Raw genomic sequence first — 20,947 nt, forward strand, 5'->3', positions numbered from 1 at the left:
ATCAGATCACGAGGGCGACGGGTGTGACCGTCGATACTGGATAGAAAGTGAGGAAAGATAACAAGGCAGGAAATGTTTTTTTTTAGAAAGGACACCAGAAAAGGGGTGGAATCTATTTTGTTTGTGGAAAATAAGAATTGTGTGCGTCAACAGACTAATGAGATGAATTTAACGAGTGAGCGTCACGCTAAAAAAAAACGCCGCATGTAGATGGCACCTTTTATCGCTGACATACTGCCTCCAGACAGCAGAGTGATGTGTCTTTTATTCTGGAAAGCCTGTGTAGTTTTGTGTGAAAAAGAGTGGAGAAACTCACAAGTCACAATGAGCGCACTGGGTTTTCCACTTTTTTCTTTTTTCTCCTGCCTTTGCATCCCGCTGTAGACGAGCGCAGGTGAAGCGCTGCATGCCTGAAGTGTGACTGTGTACACATTTGTTCGCCGTCTCTGTCAGAGTGTGTGTCTGTGTGTGTGTGTCTGTTAGCAGGCTTCAAGTCATCATCGATGGGTTTTGACAAGTGGCACGCTGCACTCCAGAAAGCCGGAGTGAGATGACTGAGTAACTCAGGGCTACGTCGATAAACTGAGACGTAGCGGAAAGGAGATTTCGGGCCTTCACTGCCGTCAGTCGGAGGCACGGCCGCGTCATCCCTTACCCTGTCAGGGCTGACAACGAGACGGAACTAGCAAGGTGGAGGGGGAGTAAATCAGTTTTGACCCGCAATGACAAGTAGGCTTTCCTGACAGCCCGAGGAGGAGGAACAGCTAGTTATTACACACTGTTTATTCACTTTAATTAGCCATGAAAGGAGCTCATTACGGCTCTTCGGTTACAGTTCGTTACGAGCTGCACCGCAATGTTTTGGGGAAATGAATTCCCGAGGCTAGTCAGTCGGTATCTTTAGTATATTCTTTGCATAATTAAAATGATTTAGAGGTTTTGTTCCTCGGTGATTATGCATCAGTTAGTTTCCCAGCGATTTAGGTCTCATTTGCAACTCCCAGTACAGCTGTCTCCCCGAACACAGACGACTCCCCCAAACTAACAGAGGAGCAATTATGCTTCTCTTGACATCTCTAGTAGCTTTATTTTTAAACAATTATTGGTCTATCAGGTCTCTAAGCGAAGTACATTTGGCCTACACCTCTGGCTGAGTGAAGTAAAAAATACAGTCAAAGATTATAAAAGGAATAAAAAATCATCAACTGCAAAACTCAACACGTGCAGGCTCAAACTAAAACTTCAATACATTAAAATAAATACACAACTAACTACGAATCATGATTCCAGAGGGGATAGTATTTCCTCACCAGGAACAAAACCATCTTCATGTAGACTCGGAAAAGCTAAATTGCACAGATTAACTAATTAAAATGTACAGGAATACGTTAATGAAGCCGTTTTAAAAGGAGCGAAGACGCTTTCCCACGACTTCAGGTATCGCAGTGGGTTGCTACAATGTGCTCGGGGTCAAATGAAACCGAAGATGGTGTATAATGTGGGGCAAAGAACAAGTACCTGTAAGGATGGACTTCTTCTCCACTTGGTGTCATGATGTCCGTGAACGTGACCACGATGCTAATGAGGTGTTGAAGTGCAAACATGTGTCTTAAGGCCACATGTGAAAAGTGCAACTACTGTAATTGTGCGATGCCGACAAATGTCCAATGAGACGCTTCTGGTCAACGCTAAATGTAGCCAATATTTATTATACGTGATTTTATCCCATTTTTACAGTTTTATGTTTCTATTTCTTACTTGCACTAATATATTACTCATGAGTGCATCTTGCTCAACATAATTTGTATGATTTGATATCATTGTATATGTACAAAATAATGTTCCTTCTTCCCTTTCATATATATTGTATTATTAGTGTCGGGAAGATCATTTGAAAATGGTATGATATAGCTAGCTGGGGTTCCGTCATTTGAATGATCCATTAAGACGGAACAATTTAAATGTAGGTGAAGTTCTTGCAATAAGAGAGGTGTAGCATTGCTTATATTCCCCCAACCAACATCTGCTCCATTCCTGTCCTCCACCTCCTCCCCATTCCTTCACGTGTTCCTCTCCTCATCGCCTTCTCCATCATCACTCCTCCTACCGGGGGTTGACTCTCCGAGTGTTGCGTTGCGCGGCCCACGCTGCACAGAGCGGCGCGGGCTGCGGCGCTGCCAGTGAAAACACCGGAGTGTAACAGGATAATTTGGAGAGTGAGAGAGAGGCCTCTCTGTTCTCTGCGCCTCAGCGTTTTCTGTCCCCCCCCTCCCGCTCTGCCTCCACCCTCGCCCCTAAACCCAGGGAATCAGGATCGGCTGCACGAGTGCGGTTTCCAAAAGAACCACCAAAGACCAGAGGAAGCGCAAATGTAATCTGCGACTTATATTGTTGTGTTTCAAACTGTCCAGCCCTGTAAATCACTTTCTCTGTGTCTTCCGAGCCACAGCCCTCTCCACGCCGAACGCTAACGACAGCGCTGTCATCGCCCTCCTCTGCACCTTGACCTCTCGTGGCCGACGGTAGGATTTGGATCTGCAGGTCTTTTCTGATCTGGCTGGGAAGGGGTCCATTCTCGGGCCGTTTGTGAGTCTTGGCAGCCGGTCTCCCAGGTCCTCCGAGGTGTTGAGCGCCAGCGGATACCAACACGCACGCACACACACGCACACACACACACACACACACACAAGAACATGCCTACAGACGTAAACGCACGCGCACACAACATACGCTAAACAAAAATGTTCAGTATTCATAATTCAACTGGCTTACATTATTTCCCAGGAGCTCTTTCTGTCAAGAGTTTAGTCATTTGAATCCACTTAAACGGAGAGCGGATCTTTCAGTGTCCTCTGGAATAACACGGCGAGCGTTGAACTGAGGTCACGTATCAGTTTAGACAGTTGGCTGCATAATTTATGTTAAGTTGAAACATCTCTGGTGTCAGACGCGGTTCATGCCTAGACCATGGCTCATACGTCGACCGTGCTACAACCAGCAAAAGTTAAGACACTGTAATAATATCATCCACTCTAAGGGAGAGAATCTTATCGTGTGTGCAACCCGACATCAGGTTAAAGACTCGGGGGTTAACAACTTCGTGAATTAACCAGCTTCTCGACCGCTTGTGATAAAACTCAAAAGTAAAGCCGGGAACAGAAACCCCTTTTCATACAAAGAATAGAAAAAGGATGAAAGGATTTTAATTTTCACTTTCTGTTGTAATTTGGACCAGAAGATTGTCACCTCAATAGACCAGAGGCAATGTTGGCCCATGATCGCCCTTTTCTTGCATAAGTGTACATAACTATTGTGTTCTGTGGTCTCATGGTGCCCCTTTACGTGTACGACGCGGAAGCTTATTGGGATCTGACAATGACTAGGACTTTGAGGAGCTCCAATGTCGTGCAGTACACAGCGCTTACTGTGACAGGCAGCAGTTCCACAACTGTTAATTGATGAAAAGACTGCTCAAAAAGAAATATGCAATCTCTACAATCAAACGAATACCTCTTCTGAGCTCCAATTGCTGTAATTTCGCTGACAAGAACCATCAAATTTAACCTGACGAGCCGGGTACGTTTGTGACACAAAAGGCCAGATACTTGACAGGTGATTGGATGAACCATCTGCCAATCGAACTCTTGGCGATGCCAGCCGGGAGAAGAGAGAAAACTTGTTTTTCCATCGAGAAAAAGCCTTCAGTGAGGTTCTTTGCTCATCCAATGAAGAAATACTCTCCAGTTCTGATATAACCATTGTTGTCACCTCACACACCTGAGACACGTTCGTAGCTGCCGGGAGCTCCTGACCTGACCCCAACTAGTCTGAACCACTGGGATTCAGGCACAAGCGTATTACTTGAAGTCATAGACTGGACATAAGGAGTGGACGTAGTCACTGTTATGTCCTCCATTGGCTTTTTGACTCCTCGAGTTTGACCCTTTGGTCGTCTCCATCTTGTTTTTTTTTGGAACCAGAAGTGACAGAAGAGGGTGCAGCCAAGTACGACCGAACGCTGAATACATTTTAGGCTCTGCAAAATGTTGCAGGTAGCTTTCATGAAGTCAAAACCTACTTTGAAAGGGGGTTGCATATGTGTTGTTGTGTTCACACCACGAGCCACACAGCAACATCTTCAATGGAAGTCGTATGAAACACCAGAACCAGACGGCGGTTGCGACAAGTCAATCTTTTCCGTCTCCATCTTGTTTTTTTTTGCAACCAGAGGACACAAGAGAGGGTGGAGCCCTGAAGTACAACAGCATGCTGGATAAGACATTTGGAGGTGACTAAAATGTTACAATTAACTTTCATGAACTGGAAACAAACATAAACACACAAATCATTGCCTGCTTTCTGGTCTGTTTGACTAAATGGACCATCATTTACTAAATGAACATCATGCTGTATTGAAGAAGACTTGAAACTAGAGATTGAGACCATAAACTCATGTTTACAATATTTACTGAGGGAATAAATCAAGAGAGTAGAGTCATCTAGTCATCTATACAAGCAGACTGCTTTTTACAAAGAATGTTGATGGCTATTAGAAATAATGCAGGTTTAAAACACTTCCACATTGGCTCCACATTTCAGACGCGGAAGTTGCCGCCAGCTTGAAGCCTGACAACCTTCCACAAATTGCATCAATTAAACATGGCGAATCGTGTACGTCTGGTGGTTGTAATCACATCCGTGTACTCATAAAACTGTGAAATCCAGGAGTGAACGGTCTCTGGCTTCCACATGGGCCCAATAAAAGCTGCTGCTACTCAGTTCTTACTTTTGGATGGATTAAACACCTTCAGAGGGACAACTAGTGAAGGAACTCATGTTAAGCACTAACAAGTGGCCCTGCTTCTCTAATGCACTGATGGTGAATGCAGGACACTGGCCCTCCGTCACACTTGACTGATGCACAGTGAGCTGCAGACTGTAACAATTTGTGTATGCACTTGCATGCATGTGCATTTGTGCGTGAACGTCTGTCTGCATGTGTCTACGTGTGTGTGTGTGTGTGTGTGTGTGTGTGTGTGTGTGTGTGTGTTCGTTCTGCATGTGTTGTGTACCCGTGTGCATTTGCGAGCGCGTGCTGGTGTGTGAGAGGTGCTCCCCGTTGTGTCGGCCGCGCCACCGTGCCATCTGGAGAGGAAATCGAGTGTGAAGTACAGTATAGTTTGGGACAAAGCTCAGTGGCAGCAGCTCAGCAGTTAGTTCATTAGTTCCAAACTTCCAGGGATTAGGAGAGAATCTCTGCGGCAAGGGTGGGCAGGGGGTGAGGGGGGTTCAGGGAGGATGGAGGGACCCATGTGGGGAAAAGAGATGGGGCGAGAGAGAGAGAGAGAGAGAGAGAGAGAGAGAAAACACAGGGAGGAATACTGGACCATAGGGCACGGAGAGACAGTGAGATAACATGAGAGAGAGAGAGCTAAGCAATCTTGACCCCGGCGAGGGGAGATGAGCGAGGGAGGGGGACAATGAGAGGGAACAAGACAGCGAGGGAGAGAGGAGGAGAGAGGACAGGTGTAGCCGTCAGTTCCGCTCCGGGGTTTCAACCTGCCCTCCCTCTTCCTCCACCCCACTGATCATACAGATATGATGATATGTGTAAGAGTGTTAGAGCAGTCAGCCTCGTCTTCCCTGCCCTCCCCTCTCTCCTCCTCCTTCTCTCCCCTCTGGGTCTGTGGTGACAGTTAGCAAGCTCTAGGTGGATCCTACCCTTTACTCCTTTATCTCATCTCCCTGCCTCGTAAGCAGCCGAGCTGGAGTGCGGACATTTTTTTGGAGTCACGGCGGCAGGCAATTAAAGCGGGCACCGCCGGATTTCTATTTTCAAGGGGAGGGGGTGGACTGACCTTCATGGCGTACCTTTTTTTTTTGTCATGAATATCCCTTCCCTGTTTTAAGGTGAAGGTGACAGATAATGAAAAGAATACATTAGTGAACACATAATAGGAGGGTGGTTGTGGGCAGCAGCCCCATTTAAGGCCTATCCACGTGTACCCATAACCCTTTGCTGCCTTTTTACCAAAACAGCGGTTCCGCGTGGCATTTAGCGAGCTCAGTCTCCGCTTTGCTTTTATTCTTGCTTGCATAGAAGAAGAAAAAAAGAAAAGAAAAAAAGAAACGGACTTGCATTATGAGACCATTGTTGAGGCCTGGCATCTCTTGGCGAACACACAGTGCCGACGGCGCGGTCATCACGGCGAATATAAATCGCAGCTACGGTATACGCTGTAGAAATTGTCAGCCCAAAGACCCGCTCGCAATGTAACAGCTAAATCTGGTGTATTTACAATTCCGCTGGTCCCAGAACAGATCTTCAGCTTACATTCTAGGAGGGGAAGGGTAATATTTTTGACTAGACAGCATGAGAAAAGTCTACCGCAAGTGACAATCTTTCAATTCAGCATGCGCACACGGGCAGATGTAAAAGTGTCCTGCATCAGATCTGCATGAAGCGCCTTGTGGGATCTTTCACATTCAATATATTTCACAGTCCACGAGAAAAAAACTGGGAAATGCGAGCCGTGATGGACATACTGGGAGCAGATTAACCGGAGGCCGAGGAAATAACGGGAGACTCCTCGATGTCTTTTGGCTGAAGGTTTATTGAAGCTTGAATTCAAGGAGAATCGAGTAACAGCAATACCACTGTTATCACAACTGTTACACGGCCACCCCTCAACTCTGAAGGGCACCGCATTTCTTTGAATTAAATGATCTAGAAACCGATGCCTAAAGGAGGTCAACCACTCAGCGTCACGTGTCCTAAATGCATACATAAGCAAACATAATCTGAGGTCAAGACCTGCTCATTCAGTCAGTCAGTCAGGAGCCTCTGGGGATGTCCGGGGCTCTCGGCTCCACTCCATCTACTGAGAGAATGGTTGTCACTTTAACTAGCTTGGGAATGTGTGTATGTTATGAGCTCTCGGCCCCTGGAGAAACTAAGAAAGATGCCAGGAGTCGTGACCTTTCACGCCTCCTGGACGAGCAGCTACTGTATCTCTTGACCAACAACTGACCTCAAGTTTGGATCAGCGGTTAGGGGTCAATAGGTGAACAGATGTGGGCGAAGGAATAATTCTTGCCACGAGCACCCAAAACAAACTGTGTGTTTTCATAGACCTACACCTCAAGTGCTTGGGGATTATTATTATCTTTTTTTTTAGAATGACATGGCGTGGAAGTGCTGGCCGTGGTTGAAACTTGTCCTTTCAAAAAAGGTTGAGAACCACTGCCCTTCTACATCACTACAGCAAAGAGAGAAGCCAAAGCGTAAAAATAAAAAAAAACACACACATTTGAGTTTCTCTTTCATACGTATTTAGGGGACTACATCAATTCTTACTGTAAAAAAACGGAAAAATCAAACAGGCTGCTGCATTTTGGTCGTTTTGTATTCTGGTCCTAAATGTAGAGCTCCTTTGAAGTGACCTCTTTTGCATCTATTCGTTTGGTGCAATATTCTTCACTGGTGTCACTTAAGTGTTTTCTATTATTATATTATTTTATGACTGACCAACAAAAAAAAAAAGACAACATTTTCACCGGGCAATAATCTCCCTGCGTGTCCAATGAAACGGCGGGTTTGACACCGTCTACACGTAGGCAGCGTAGTGAGCAGCACGTTAGGAAACTTCACGGTTAAACACATGATGAGTGATGTGAAACGTAGAATAGACTCAGAACAGAATCCTGTGAGACTAACCCCTTAACGAACGAGACGGTGTTCCAATCAGGACGAGCGAACATTTGTATACATTTTGATTCCCTCACTTCTCATTTTGCATCGCCTAACAACATGAAACTTTTAGTAAATATGGACAAATGCAATTAGACAGTTTAGCGCCTAAAGAGAAAATATCTACCAGTATATAAAATAAAGACAATATATCTTTTTTTTTTTTTTTACATCACATTTTTGAAAATATGGAAGTTAATATCCAAAACAAATCTCTGGTATACCTACAGACATACACACACACACACTAGAAGCACAGTTCATCCAACAGGGGAAAAACAAATATCATCTTAAGGGAAGGTATAACTAGACACCCCATCGATTTCCAATTGCCACAGTGGAGAAAGAAGCTGCGAGTGTGGGAAGTGAAGAAAGGGTGCCAGTAGAAAAGGTGCATTATGTTATTGAGTTAATAACTCATTTCTATATTACGCAGCATGCCATGGCAACCACATAATAGGTTACAGGAGTTTTGCACACTGTGTCGGGCTCTTTTAAAAGCTAAACGTGGACATATGGTGTCGGGAAAAAAAAAACCCTGGCTGAAATCGGACGCTGTGCGTTGCGCTGTGTGGTGCTGAGGAGGAGAATGCAACGTGGATATTAAGCAAGGCCCGGTGATTGAGGTGCTTTTCCAGAATGTACTGTTGGTATTGTTCGAGTGTAACTAGTGGAAGAGGGGAGGGAAAAGTAAGCCTGCTGAGGAACATGTTTCTGCATTTTAAAAAGGGAATGGAACTGCCCTGTTGCTAACATAATTCCCCCCTTTATTTTTAATCGCATACCCCAGGGCCTAAATGGCATCCTCCACAGGGACAAGCCACAAGCTAACATAGAAGAGGCCTTTGAAAAGAAAATGAATCCCATCATATTCAAAATGCTCAAGACGTTAAAGCTGCAAATAATGTCTTGTGTTTTCAGTGAAATGAGAGGGTTGGTGAGAGAATATGAGCGGGGTGCTTTATGTCGAAACCGGATAGAGACGTGGTGGACCCGTCACATGCTGACAGGCCGACATCCACCGTCTGAGTTCTCCTCAAGCCTGAATGGCCGCTCCAGCGCTGCATTCCTCTCCACGTTCCCCTTTGCACCTCCCCCTTCCCCTCACACGTAATAAAGACAGAAGCTCTGACATCCGCCAACTCCATCGCGGGGTCACAGCTTTAGTCCGTCAGTCACACAGGGCCATCGTCTTATTGCCTTTGTCTCCTACAGGAACAGCCTCCAGCCATATCAATCATCTTTATTATCATGACTTAAAAACCTTTGTTGGTTAACTTCTTTTTTTTCCCCCTTCTTTATCCCACTCTCCAATCACGATTTCATGGGCAGCTCGGCTGAGCCAATGGGGAGGTTGCGTGTGCGGGGGAAGAATGCTTTTAACCTGCTGCATCTGGTGCTTTCCTGCTGCTCGCCCAGCAGGATGTGGTCACCTCTGATAAGGGGGACGGGGGGGAGGGGGCACTTCCTTTATGCACATCATAATAAGAGCCAAACATGCTTGTTTTAAACATCTCACTCAGTTAGTTTTCTTGCCAGTGATTAAGTCCGAGCACCTGTCCCCGATTTCGATTCCGATCCGCCCCCTTTCCTTCAGTCACGAGGTGCGTGGCCGCGCGCGAAATCTGCTTTCCACCTGTGCGTATTCCATGTACCTTTTTGCCGAGGGCCACGCCGTCCTCGCAGTCCAGGACGGCGCAGTCGACGTCCAGCGACGCCAGCTTCCTCAACTTTCGCTCGTCGTTGCCGGGGCAGTAGAGCACCGCCCTGCGGGGGGTGTAGCGCGGCGAGGGGCCCGCCAGGTGACGGAGAGAACGGCGCGCTTCGGCGTGCGCCCGCCAGGCGGCGGACAGGAGCCGACCGCCATCCCTGTCAACACAAATATGAAAACACGCCTGAGCACACGGACACAAGTTTGCGTGTGCTTTTCACGATCGAGACAGTACGCTCAAATACACGTCTTTGGTGCATACATTACTCATGAGAACACACTGTATCCATACAGGGCTAAGGGCGATGAATAATCAAAAGGCTGTTGCTGCATTCATCTTCATAATATTCTGCAGTGTTCTTTCCAGCGTTCATCATTAAACGCGAGGAGCCAGAGAGGAGGCCTCTTCCTCCAGACTGGAGCGAAAGTCTGGAAACGTTTCATTTGCGGAGCTCTGTTTGCCCTTCAGCTGTCCATTGAAGTGGATGAGAGACGCTGACCTGTGCTTGGGCTGCCTTTGTTGAGGACAAACTCACCCAAACACTGAGCCACTCATATGCTAATGGCGCCACACTGCACAGGAAGTGAATGAGTAAGGGTGTCAGCCCAGTGGCTGGAGCCGAGTCATGGGAACAGCCACGTTTGGGGAGTACGGGAGTGTTGTAGTGGTCTTGTAGTGCAGGTTTGGAAAAGGCCAAACTGCTGTACCTTCATTACTTCTACAGGTGCAACATCTACTTCATAGATGATGATGCTGCACACTGTTTGTCACACAATGACAAAATGGACGAATATTAAAGTCAAACTATTAAAATCAACATGTCGATCACAATGTGCTGCACTTCAAAATGCATTGAGTCTGAGTAAGACAGTAATGGATGATTCAACATTGCCTTGAGAACTTCTCAGAGTTGTTTTGGTTTTTAAAATAAAAAATGTAAATGAGCCACTTCAGCGTATCCTCGAACAACAATATTTGATAAGACGTATAAGGCACCCCTAATTTTGCCTACGAAAAGCCAGCAATACGTCAATTCACGCTTGTCACAGTCTTTGCAAAATCAACTTCCATCTTCACAGGAAACTACTCAACGAAACTACTTTGGTAGGTTCAGGAATAGATCGGGAAACACTTAAGTTAGCTATAGGCAACAAAACGGCTTGGTTAGGTTTAGGAAAAGATCCTTGTTTGGGTTAAAATAACTACAGAAGTGCTGTGAAGTATGGAAGTTACTTGACAAATAATCCACATTGACTTCTCATTTCACATGTAAATTATAGTCCATTTAGAGTCAAATAGACCATGAAGCAGGGTATGCCTTTGGGCGGGTCTACTGTGATTGACAAGTCTCCACTTCCCTGGCGCCCAGCGTGGGCTTTGGCGGTCTTTATACTTCCTGGTTCACGATTACGTAGATAACATGCGCCATCATTCCGTGGGATATCTATGAATTGTGGTGCTTTCTTTTTTGTAGGTTAGCTACGACTGCTGAAACGTTTCGGTTACAGCAAGGAAGTTGTTTCCAGGGTGTGTCATTACTCAACTAAATGTGTCGAAAACAACCGCTCTGAGTAAAGCGCCACAGTATCAGTTACCTCTATTACTTTTTCCTTTTGGGTGCTTTGTTCAAATGCTCTGCGGTGGCTTTGCTCTCCGGTGGATGCAACAAACTCCTTTTGGTGGCTACTTTATGTGTATTACAGCGCAAACTACAAGCCCGACGCTAGGAAAATAACAGGTCGAGCGGTTGTTGCCATGCTCCTTATCACATCTGCATGCACACGGGTCAATAAAGTTCACACAAAGTCGAGCAGTGAGTTTGGCTCCTATGCCCCCCCCCCCTCCCATCCGCACATCTGCTAATCACAATCGTTGCGCACGCGTCCTAATAATTTGCTTCTGACAACAACTGACCCTCACGAGTGGCTAAATGTTGAGGATCCGATGCATCCAACAGATTCTGCCGCCATCCAGCTCTCGTCGGGTATCAGAAACCCTTCGAGGGATCATATTTGTAATTAGTGTCCTCTTAAGGAAGACAGAAGAAAGAGAGGAAGAGGGGGTGGGCTGAATGAGTCTCTTTTCTTGTCTTTCGTTCTCTTAGAAAAGGAGCAGAAAGTCACTTCAATAGCCACCTAATCCCGTCAACTACGCTCCCACACGCCCTCCAGTCCCAATCAGGCCTAATCTGCACTGAGATGTCGCGCTTGTAGCGGGCAGTTAAAACCCAATTCAAGTTGCTCCCAGCATTTCACTGCCTCCAGGTATATAGAGACTCACAAAAGGCTTGAGGGAGAGAACATGGCAAAAGGTTGACACCAGACAAATATAAAAGAGCTCACAGTTATTTCGGGGAGAAAAAAGCTATAAAAGAGAGGAAGAAAAAGAGAGAAATTCAAATCAGTCTATTCTGTGCGTATAACGCTCAGGGGGAAACTAAATGCCCACTTAAAAAGGCAAATATATTATAATGTAATTGAAGTATAAAAAAAAAAAAAAAAGAAGTGGATGGATGTTTCATTATTCGGGGAGAAAAGAGAGTACCGGGAGAGAGAGCGGAGGCGCCTTGATGTTGGCTGGAGACAAGACACGAGAAGCAGAGACACAAAATCTTTGTTTCTTTGCTCCCTTAAATCCACAGTGCTACTTTCTCTCTGCTCTTTTACAGCACACACAAGGTTGTCTTACAGTGAACTGGCAACTAAGGGGTTTAAAAGACAGAGTTTATTCTGTTTTCATCCTGCCATGGAAATAACTACAGGAGACAAAAAAACATAAAACCACATCTGAAAAGATGAAATGTAGGCAGACCAACAGGAAGAGACATACCGCATGCTGTACATTAAAGTCCGGCTTTTTAAATGACGTGTCCAAGAAGTCTTGTATGGAGCAATCAATAGTGAGTTCAATATATTTGGGTGGTGGACTCACACGTGTGACAAAGATTAAAAAAATCACATGTGAGATGCTGCAGCCAGAACAATATTTGCTTGAACTTGAATTAAAAAAAAAGAAGATTATCAGCCAAATAGTTGTGGATCAAGTAAGCCGAGACCGGAGCGGTCTCGCTGTGCTGTCGTGCAGCTCCAGTATATGTTATCACTCAGAAGTAAATTGAACATGGAAACTGAAGCGCTTCCGTTAAATAACATAATTCTTTTTTATTCTGTTCGTTTTAAGGGTCCTTTAAATGATATTACATAATGTATTTTTTTAAATAAATAAATACTACAAAAAATAATGTCTAGCTGTATACCTTGATATTTTGAGAGGGTTATAATACTGTGAAAAGATCATACAGTCACAACCCTTGGTTGTGGATGCGTCTGGTCGATACAAAACAAATGTGACGATGAGCAGATTGTTTGCTTTTTTTTTTCCATTTGACCCATTTGCTTTTTGTGTTGTTTCGGTTTTAGGGTTTGACGAACGATGGATTAAATGGCAAAAGGCAGTGGCCAATATTAACCATTAATGGAGCAGGGCTGGACACACGTGGGAACTCGGCACAGTCACCTAACACACACTTCACTTCCATACAATAAACACAATCCGGATATTTCTATTTACACCATCCCACATCTGGTGGGCATTTCCCCCTGATTAGATCACTATATATGTGTGTTCTATATATTTAACAGTCCCCAAAGTGCCATATGCACCTCCGTTACCAACTTCTTTTGCTTTCTTTCTTTTTTTTTTCTTTTTTTTTTACATGAAAGGTTATGATAACACAGGGCTGTGTAGCTAAATTAGCAGCTGTTAAGTGGTGGGACCTGGCCGCAGTGACTACGTTTACTGGTCTGAGATCAGAGGTAAGTGTGTGTTAGTGGGTTTATATGGTGCTGGATGGGTATGGTTCTCATTAGCCGTAGACCTGGGCCCAATGGCATTACAGGGGGAGGATGAGGGGTGGATGTGGGGGGGATAAGAGGGGCAGTGAGCTTTGTGTTAGACTAGAAATGGGCCTGTACGGTATGTCATATTTGGTCCTATCCCGTCAAATCCCAGCCCAAAAAACACATTGTTCTTGTGCTTTTTTTTTTCTGGTGACACAATACTTGTCATGATGCAGGGGACGACCAATCAATATATTACTAAATATTCTGCTGCTGGAAGCCAGCCACGTAATCCTTTAGTATGACGTAGTTATTTTTAACCCAAACGAAGATCTTTTCCTGAACCGAACGGAGTAGTTTTGTTGCCTCAACCTAAACGAGCAGTTTCCTGCGAAGACTGACGTTCATTTTAAAAAGGCCGTGCGCATTCATCTCTTTTGTGTGGAAAACGCAGGAAAAATGTGACGTTTCACATGAACCGTTGGGGCAGGGCAATTTATAGCGATATTTAAAATCTGCTATAAATCATAGTATGGAGAATGTGACAATATTATGCATGAAATCTGGGTAAAACAATTAAAAAGTTTACTTTGCTACGTAATCTGCACTTGCATTTATCCCTGAAACATCCAGCGTCACACAGCACTACTTTGATAGGGCACGCACATCACTTTACAAATGAAATGAAGTATGTACGGAGATAATCTTTGCATGCAAACTGGTTATTCCAAAAAATCTAAAGCGTTTAAAAAAAACCAAAACATGGAGACAGTATCACGAAACATACTTTTGTTAAACCCTGACGCAGTATATGGCACTTCTCCAGCCTTTAACATGCAGATTAGTGTCCACCTTGTGCATCTTGGACAAAGACGTCGACTGCTATCGAGCTGCTATCGAGCCATCAACTGATCTTCAGTCCAACAGAATGGCCTCTGATGATCTGACACTCGCTGCAGCGTTCCCTGTAGTGTCCAACTACAATAAATCCACCTTGAGCCACACATCCTTCAACTACACGTCTTATCTCCGCCGCTCCCACACAACTAACGTCCCCGATGTACACCGTCGCCATATTCAGCCCCAAGTTTTATCTCTGAAATCCCCTGTCATGTAATCCAATCGGATGCGCCGAATTTTCTCAAAGTGACGGGTAATGTCACGAAGGAACGACAGCCCATATAAGGATGGGGGACTTCACACCTACATTACACAGGCTGGCTGACATTCCACAACATGTGAAATGTCCATCACAGAGCTATTTACTTATTTCTCACAGTTCGTTCTGGTTATCAGTGGTGATATGGGAAACTCCCAATGTAAGCGAGATAAGGATTTCGAACATTAAAAAAAAAAAAAAATGGTGAATGTGCCTGAACAGCAACTCACTATTGCACAATTCTTAACAGGCACGTTTTGGGACGCTACCTATCATCATTTCACTCTTCAAGTCTAGGAGGAAGTCAGCGGACAATATGAGCAGAAACTGTTCCATCTCCAACAAGCGCAGTGTTGCTAACCAACATTAAAAGATGTGTGTGCCGGTGTGTGTGTGTGCACATTTACATTGATTGTACATTACCAGTAGTGCGAAAATAAAAGGTACGTTTATTGATCGTCGTCCGGAAGAATGATTGATATTATATGATGATTTAAGGGCCACAGCTCTCCCTCAAATGTATTTCGACAAAATCTGTATTTGCAATGTGACTGAGGTATGTATTTATACAGCCCGGATGTTTTGGGTGTTTTGCTCAATAAGCCCACATAAGCTGAACACTTCAGACCAGTCTGTCCAGTAGAAACGGGGAGGAAGGGAATATTAGATCTTAATAAATATTCCACTCAAGATAACAGCCATGTCATATGCAGACACTGCTGATTGCGGCCTGGTGGTCAATATTGTCCTGTGAATAGCCTGTAGTAATTGCTTCATTATCATGACATGATGATCACCATTTCCTGTAACTCTGCTGGCCTCCACATGGCAGCATAATAGCCTAATTCAGGTGGTAATATTCATCGTACCACATGAATTACAGCAGATAACAAGAGGCCACACTCCAAAACAGACCCTGACGACAGCCTCCCTCTCAATATGTAGATTTCCACAATTATCTCCAGCGCGGCGGTGCAAGGCGGACGCTGTGTCGAAAATGCACAAAATTAGAGATCCGAGTTTCTACCCCACAATAACCAACCACTTCTTAATAAGCGCCACGCACCTCAAAGTGTGGTTTGCGTAAGAGTCCAGATTACATTTTATGAACATAAAGAATGAATAAAGAGTAGGTGGGAAATCAACGTTTCCTGAGGGGTGAACGGGCTTCTTTGTCCGCGGGTGGGAAATAAAATGGCCAAAAAGTCATCAATATTTACCTAGCTTTGTGTCCACCTGCCTGTCTGATGCTTTTTTTGTTGTTTGTTTTTAGAGTGAAAAACATTCCCCAAATACGGCCCCTCCACTCAGCATGATGCTGTGGTTTGGTGTGGGGGTGGGGGGGGGGGGGGCGGTGGGGTTTCCCACTGGCTCAGGTCTGAGGACACAATTGGATGCCAGAGAAATGCTGAAAAATTAACCAGAGACACCCCAAAGACAGGGGAAGGAGAGCATCAAACACTTGTGTTCTACTCCTTTCCTCTTCTCTGCCCCCCTGCTTCCTTTGCTTGCCCTCCAGCACATTGAGAGTTGGGATGAGCAATCCGTCCCCCCCCCCCCCCACCAACCCTCAGATTAGATGAGATGGGGAGCTGGTCTCTCTAGCACACTGGACCTGCTGACGTTAATACCAAGTCCGACTGAAGTATTCTGCTACCAAACCGAGCAGGTTGATTTAAAGACACCGGTCATTCAATTTGCTGTGAGCAGGTGAGACAGCAACACTTATTTGTTCTCCTGCCAGCATAAAAATGCAGCACTGTGCTCCTATGAGATCCCATTCAACTCAATGTTTCCTTTTGGAGCGTTCTTTCGTTTTAATCCCACGTCCTCAGATTATAATCACCTCTGGGCCCACATCTTCCTCTTCTCGCTTTACACAAAAAAAAGAAGAAGAAGCTTATTCCGGCGACAATGACGTCCCTCGCCATCAACAATACCCCCTTACTCCTCCTCCCGTCCATGTCTTCTCCCTCCCCCTTTTCCCCTGTCTCATTAGTTTGGGTTTTATGCCTTAATCTACACAATGAGGATGAAGTCATGCCGGTTATCTTCAGCAGCCAATGTCTGCCTACCTGTAATCCTTCCCAAAGACCCCGGCTTTCTCTCGGCTCACAAATCGGCACACAATGCTTTTATGCAAGGTCTCCGCCGTAACGCCCGGAGACAACTGCAGACTTTTTCCTCTTTTCTTTTCTCATGCCTCGACATAAAACTAGTTTAATCCCACTCCTGCAGAAGGATGGAGATGTCTTCATCAAGGTCTCAGGACTGGAGGGGGGGGGGGTGTGTGTAAAAGATAGAGGAGCTATCATTTATGAGAGCTGGTAGTTGAATGTCCAGATATTTCTCTTTCACTCTCTGTAGACAACTCCATACATCCACTCAAGTCAGCATTGATTAGCTCATGCTTATATATATATATATATATATATATATATATATATATATATATATATTTAATACACACAGTATGGGTTGAATTTGTTTGAAATAAACATTAATGCAGCCCTAATTGTGTGCAGAATAATATGCTTTAGATGAGTTAAAAAATAAATAAAAAATCAATGAATTTATCATTAAAAGTTAATTGAGAGGGGAGGTCAAACAAGTCGCTCCATCCGAGGAGGGCATAAGGGGGTTAGCTTTTAACTTAGCATTTTTATTGACTCTGGCAAAACAAAATGAGCGGGCTCTGTAGGATTGTGCGCTCTGCATCGGCCATTCAGGCCCTCAGAGCCCCATTGTCGCACTTTGAAGAGAATGAAAGGAAACCCCACTGGTGGAAATGCAGTGGAACAGCCCCACAACAGGCCACAACTGTTCCCTTATGCATGAAAGGCAGGGACATAAAAGACAAGATGGACTTCTGAGGTAGGGCCAAAAACAAAGGCAACAAAAGTGCTGATCACGAGGGGATGACACGACTCGTCTCGGCAGAAGGAGCCCGGAGAAAAGGGGCAGGGGACAATGGCACTCCCGGGCCCAAATGACACGTTGAAGAATTGAAAAATCCACACAAGAAGTGTCTTCTCAATTCACTAAACCCACAAGAGCTGGGTGACTGTCAGCTGGACCATGGTCAGTGTGAGAGGGGGGAGGGGAGGACGCAGCTTTCTTTCTCTCTTTCTCTTGTACTTTCTTCCCCAAATCTTGCCCTGTTTTGGCTAAGCAACTTGGCAAGGGACGCGAGGCGGGCTGGGGTGGCGGCTTTAGTCTGCACACACCAAACCCCCCCCACCCCCCAAAAAAAAAGACCAAACCAAACCTAATCAAAGCGTGGTGGGTTCCGCTCCCGCAGCTTCCGTTTTGATCTGCTGGCTGTCTGCGTGTCTGATCCGTTTCTGTTTGTGCTCTAAACACAGTCATGCTACCGCCCGACCTCCATGGAAACAGTCCGGCGGACAAAAACATGTTTGCTCTCATTCAAAAAGGCCTCCTTTGCCTTTACGGACACAGTGTAATGGCTGCGGGTATTTGTGCCAAGGTCTCACAAGTCATGCCGAATAAAGCTTCGTTAACAAGGACACTTCCTGCCGGCTTCTGGGCTACGGGACAACTGTGCGTTGTTTGTTTGTTTTTTTTATTATTATTTCCAATTGTAGAAAATACATGCGTGTGTGTGTGTGTGTGTGTGTTATACCGTAAAAGGATGGGCTTGAATTTAAACTCCATCCGTGACATTCCGTGCACCCAGGAGAGGAATTTGTGTGAAAAGATGGCAATTTACAAAATCGGCTTCATTTGTGCTAAGGTTGATGAATCGTTTTCCCCGCAAGTATACATATAAGAGTTTTGTGCATTGCATATGGAGGAAAAACACATCTCGTCTCGTGAGTAAAAAGAACCTCCAGATGCCTCGGCGCTCCTTGTTGTGAGCCAAACACTGAGCGGTGCACTCCACAGGTGAAGGCCCTCCTCCACGATAGCCCGAGGCCGATCCCGCAATTCTTCACACATACCCACGGGCCCCATTCACTGGCCATCACCCTGTCTGATTAATGGATCGATGTGGTAATTGATTAGTGAGGAGGAGGCGGCAATGAGAACATAGGTCAAACGTCAATAATGTCCCCCACACACACACACACACACACACGCGCACGCACGCACACAAAAGGTGGAAGACGTAAAATGTACCAGTGATAGCCTGCAGCCAGACCTCGACCCATCAAAGCCCCGGCATGGCTGACATAAAGACTGTGGCCCATTCTACGGCCCTGGCGGCACCCCCCCCCCATACGCTCCTTTTCTCTTGGTAATACGGTCTATTAAAGCGACAGGAACCATTCTGGGAGCTGCTTGTCGGCTCACCTTCATAAAACAAGCCGTAAAGCGGCAAATAACAGGCTTATATGGCTTCATTATGCCGGCTATGCAGGATCACAGTCCTGGGCTGAGGGGTGGGGCGGGGGAGGGGGGCTTGTGCTGCTAGCGGAGAGGCAGGGAGAATGTTGGCAGGGCAGCCGGTTCTCGTGGAGGTTTGTTGTCCCAACGGCTGTCACCATGTCCGTGTTTGCTCAGGATAGAGGGACCACTTGACCCCCTTCAACCCTGCATTGCCCCGAAATCAAAAGCAGGACAAACACAGACTCACTTTCTGGATGCCATGACAGCTAAGGCCTCTTTGCCCCCCCCCTCCCTCACCCCCATGCGTCATCCTCACAAATGAATGCCATCCTACACTTAAAAAGAGAACAATTTGAGCACCCTAATGAATGTCGTTCACGATGGAGCGCGAGGCCCGATGGCGTATATGACCTGCTGAAGAGTGGCGACGAGGAGAGCAGGGCCAGATGGAGCGCGCATCTGCGGTGGAAAAACCTTTGGCCACGGCGGGGCCGGACGAGAGAGAGAGAGAGAGAGAGAGAGAGAGAGAGAGAGAGAGAGAGAGAGAGAGAGAGAGAGAGAGAGATTCTCATTTATGTCATGCAAATTTCTTTTTGGCGCCAAGAGGTGGTCGGGTCGATATCTCAGGTGGTGTCTCCAAAACATCCCCCCACCCCTTCTGTGGCATGCTGGTGCCGGGCAAAGGAGGCAGCAGCAGAGGCAGTGTGCTCACACAAATACACAAGTCATGGTGTTTCCACACCGACTTGCTGCCAATTGAAATTCAGCCCCCGTCTCCCGGGTTAACAGTTGAAATGTTCAAAGAAAACGTCGTTTGACGTGGAGACTCATCTCATGTACACACATGATACACCAGGATGAGGCCTCTATTCGGGTGTCGAAGCTTTACCAGGAGCTATAAATAGGCGGGGTGGTATTAGCAAGTCAAATATGAAGCATAAAGCTGGCAGAACATCTGGTGGACAAGCCAACAGCGTGTTACACCAAAAGTAACTGTCCCTTTATGTACTTATCCATCATCTGCCCAGTCGAGTTCAGTCGCTTATCTCTTTAGCAAAGGATGCGAGGCGGCGTCACAAGCGCCCTCCCTGTGATCATTGTATAGTTAATTGTCACCTCTATCAACATTAGCATCTCTAACGTGCAAACCAGACGGGTAACAAAAAAAGAAGGAAAAAAAAGAAAGCTGGGGGGGGTGGGAGGGGGGCGGCGGTGCTGACGCACTATTCACAAGCGCTCCATTCTGAGGCTGACGCTTGTTCTCTAAGGGGCGGTTTCTTTCGGTGTCGGGATTACAGTGGAGGAAACGAGACAGAGGAGAGGTGGGGAGCTTTCGCCACACGTCACGTCGCTGGGTCTGTCTGCATAGTGGCAGCAGAGGGAGGGAGAGAGGGGGGGGGGGGAGAGAGAGAGAGAGAGAGAGAGAGAGACTGGGAGGATTGATCAGTGTTTACTTTTAAGCAGCCAATGGCAAAGCAAAGAGTCACGCCTGCACTGGGCCCGGTTCTTCCCTCGACACCAAATAATCCACCCTCCCACCGATCATCATGGCTGCTCGATACAGACCCTGACCATAACGCCATGTGCCAAGAGACTGATCATGTGACCGCCACTTAAAAAGAAGGGTTTAGTGTAAAGATGCGCGCACACACATGCACACACACACACACACAGGCCAAAACGTTTCAAATATGTCGCCACGGAACCATATGGATACACACATCCGTGCCATATCTAACAAACACACACACACACATTCTGGCCCACACACACACACACACACACACACATCCGGACTGCATTGCCATCTTGAGCCTTCTGGATCACTGGGGCCCATCTGACACCGTGGTGGCTGCTCTTTCCATTTGAGCTCGCACAGTTACATAACCCACCATGGTAGGGATGCATTGACGGCAGAGAACACAAACGGTGCCGCCTCTACATAGCAGATCATGACGGGCGCTGGACGCCGAGCCAACCTTCACCGGGGTAACTATCCGAGTTCAAAAACCACAGCCGATACACACTTGAAGCTGACTTGTCGTGGTGAAGCATCTAAAAACAGGAGGCATGCGTAAAAAAAAAAAATTCAACTCAACTTTGGATTTAGAGTCGAAGCACGAGGCAATAACTGGTT

General features: G+C 46.0%; 1 protein-coding gene across 1 annotated transcript in view; it reads right to left on the bottom strand.

The window, feature by feature from the left end:
• The window catches only part of clybl (citrate lyase beta like), a 60,240-nt gene that overhangs the window by 17,236 nt on the left and 22,057 nt on the right, over nt 1-20,947 (bottom strand). Inside the window, exon 2 of the mRNA XM_034562464.1 lies at nt 9,406-9,619. Within this exon, the coding sequence (XP_034418355.1) occupies nt 9,406-9,619 (214 nt within the window). The remainder of the gene's footprint in view (nt 1-9,405; nt 9,620-20,947) is intronic.

This window comes from Cyclopterus lumpus, chromosome 21 (genome assembly GCF_009769545.1).
Source record: "Cyclopterus lumpus isolate fCycLum1 chromosome 21, fCycLum1.pri, whole genome shotgun sequence".
Taxonomy (NCBI): domain Eukaryota; kingdom Metazoa; phylum Chordata; class Actinopteri; order Perciformes; family Cyclopteridae; genus Cyclopterus; species Cyclopterus lumpus.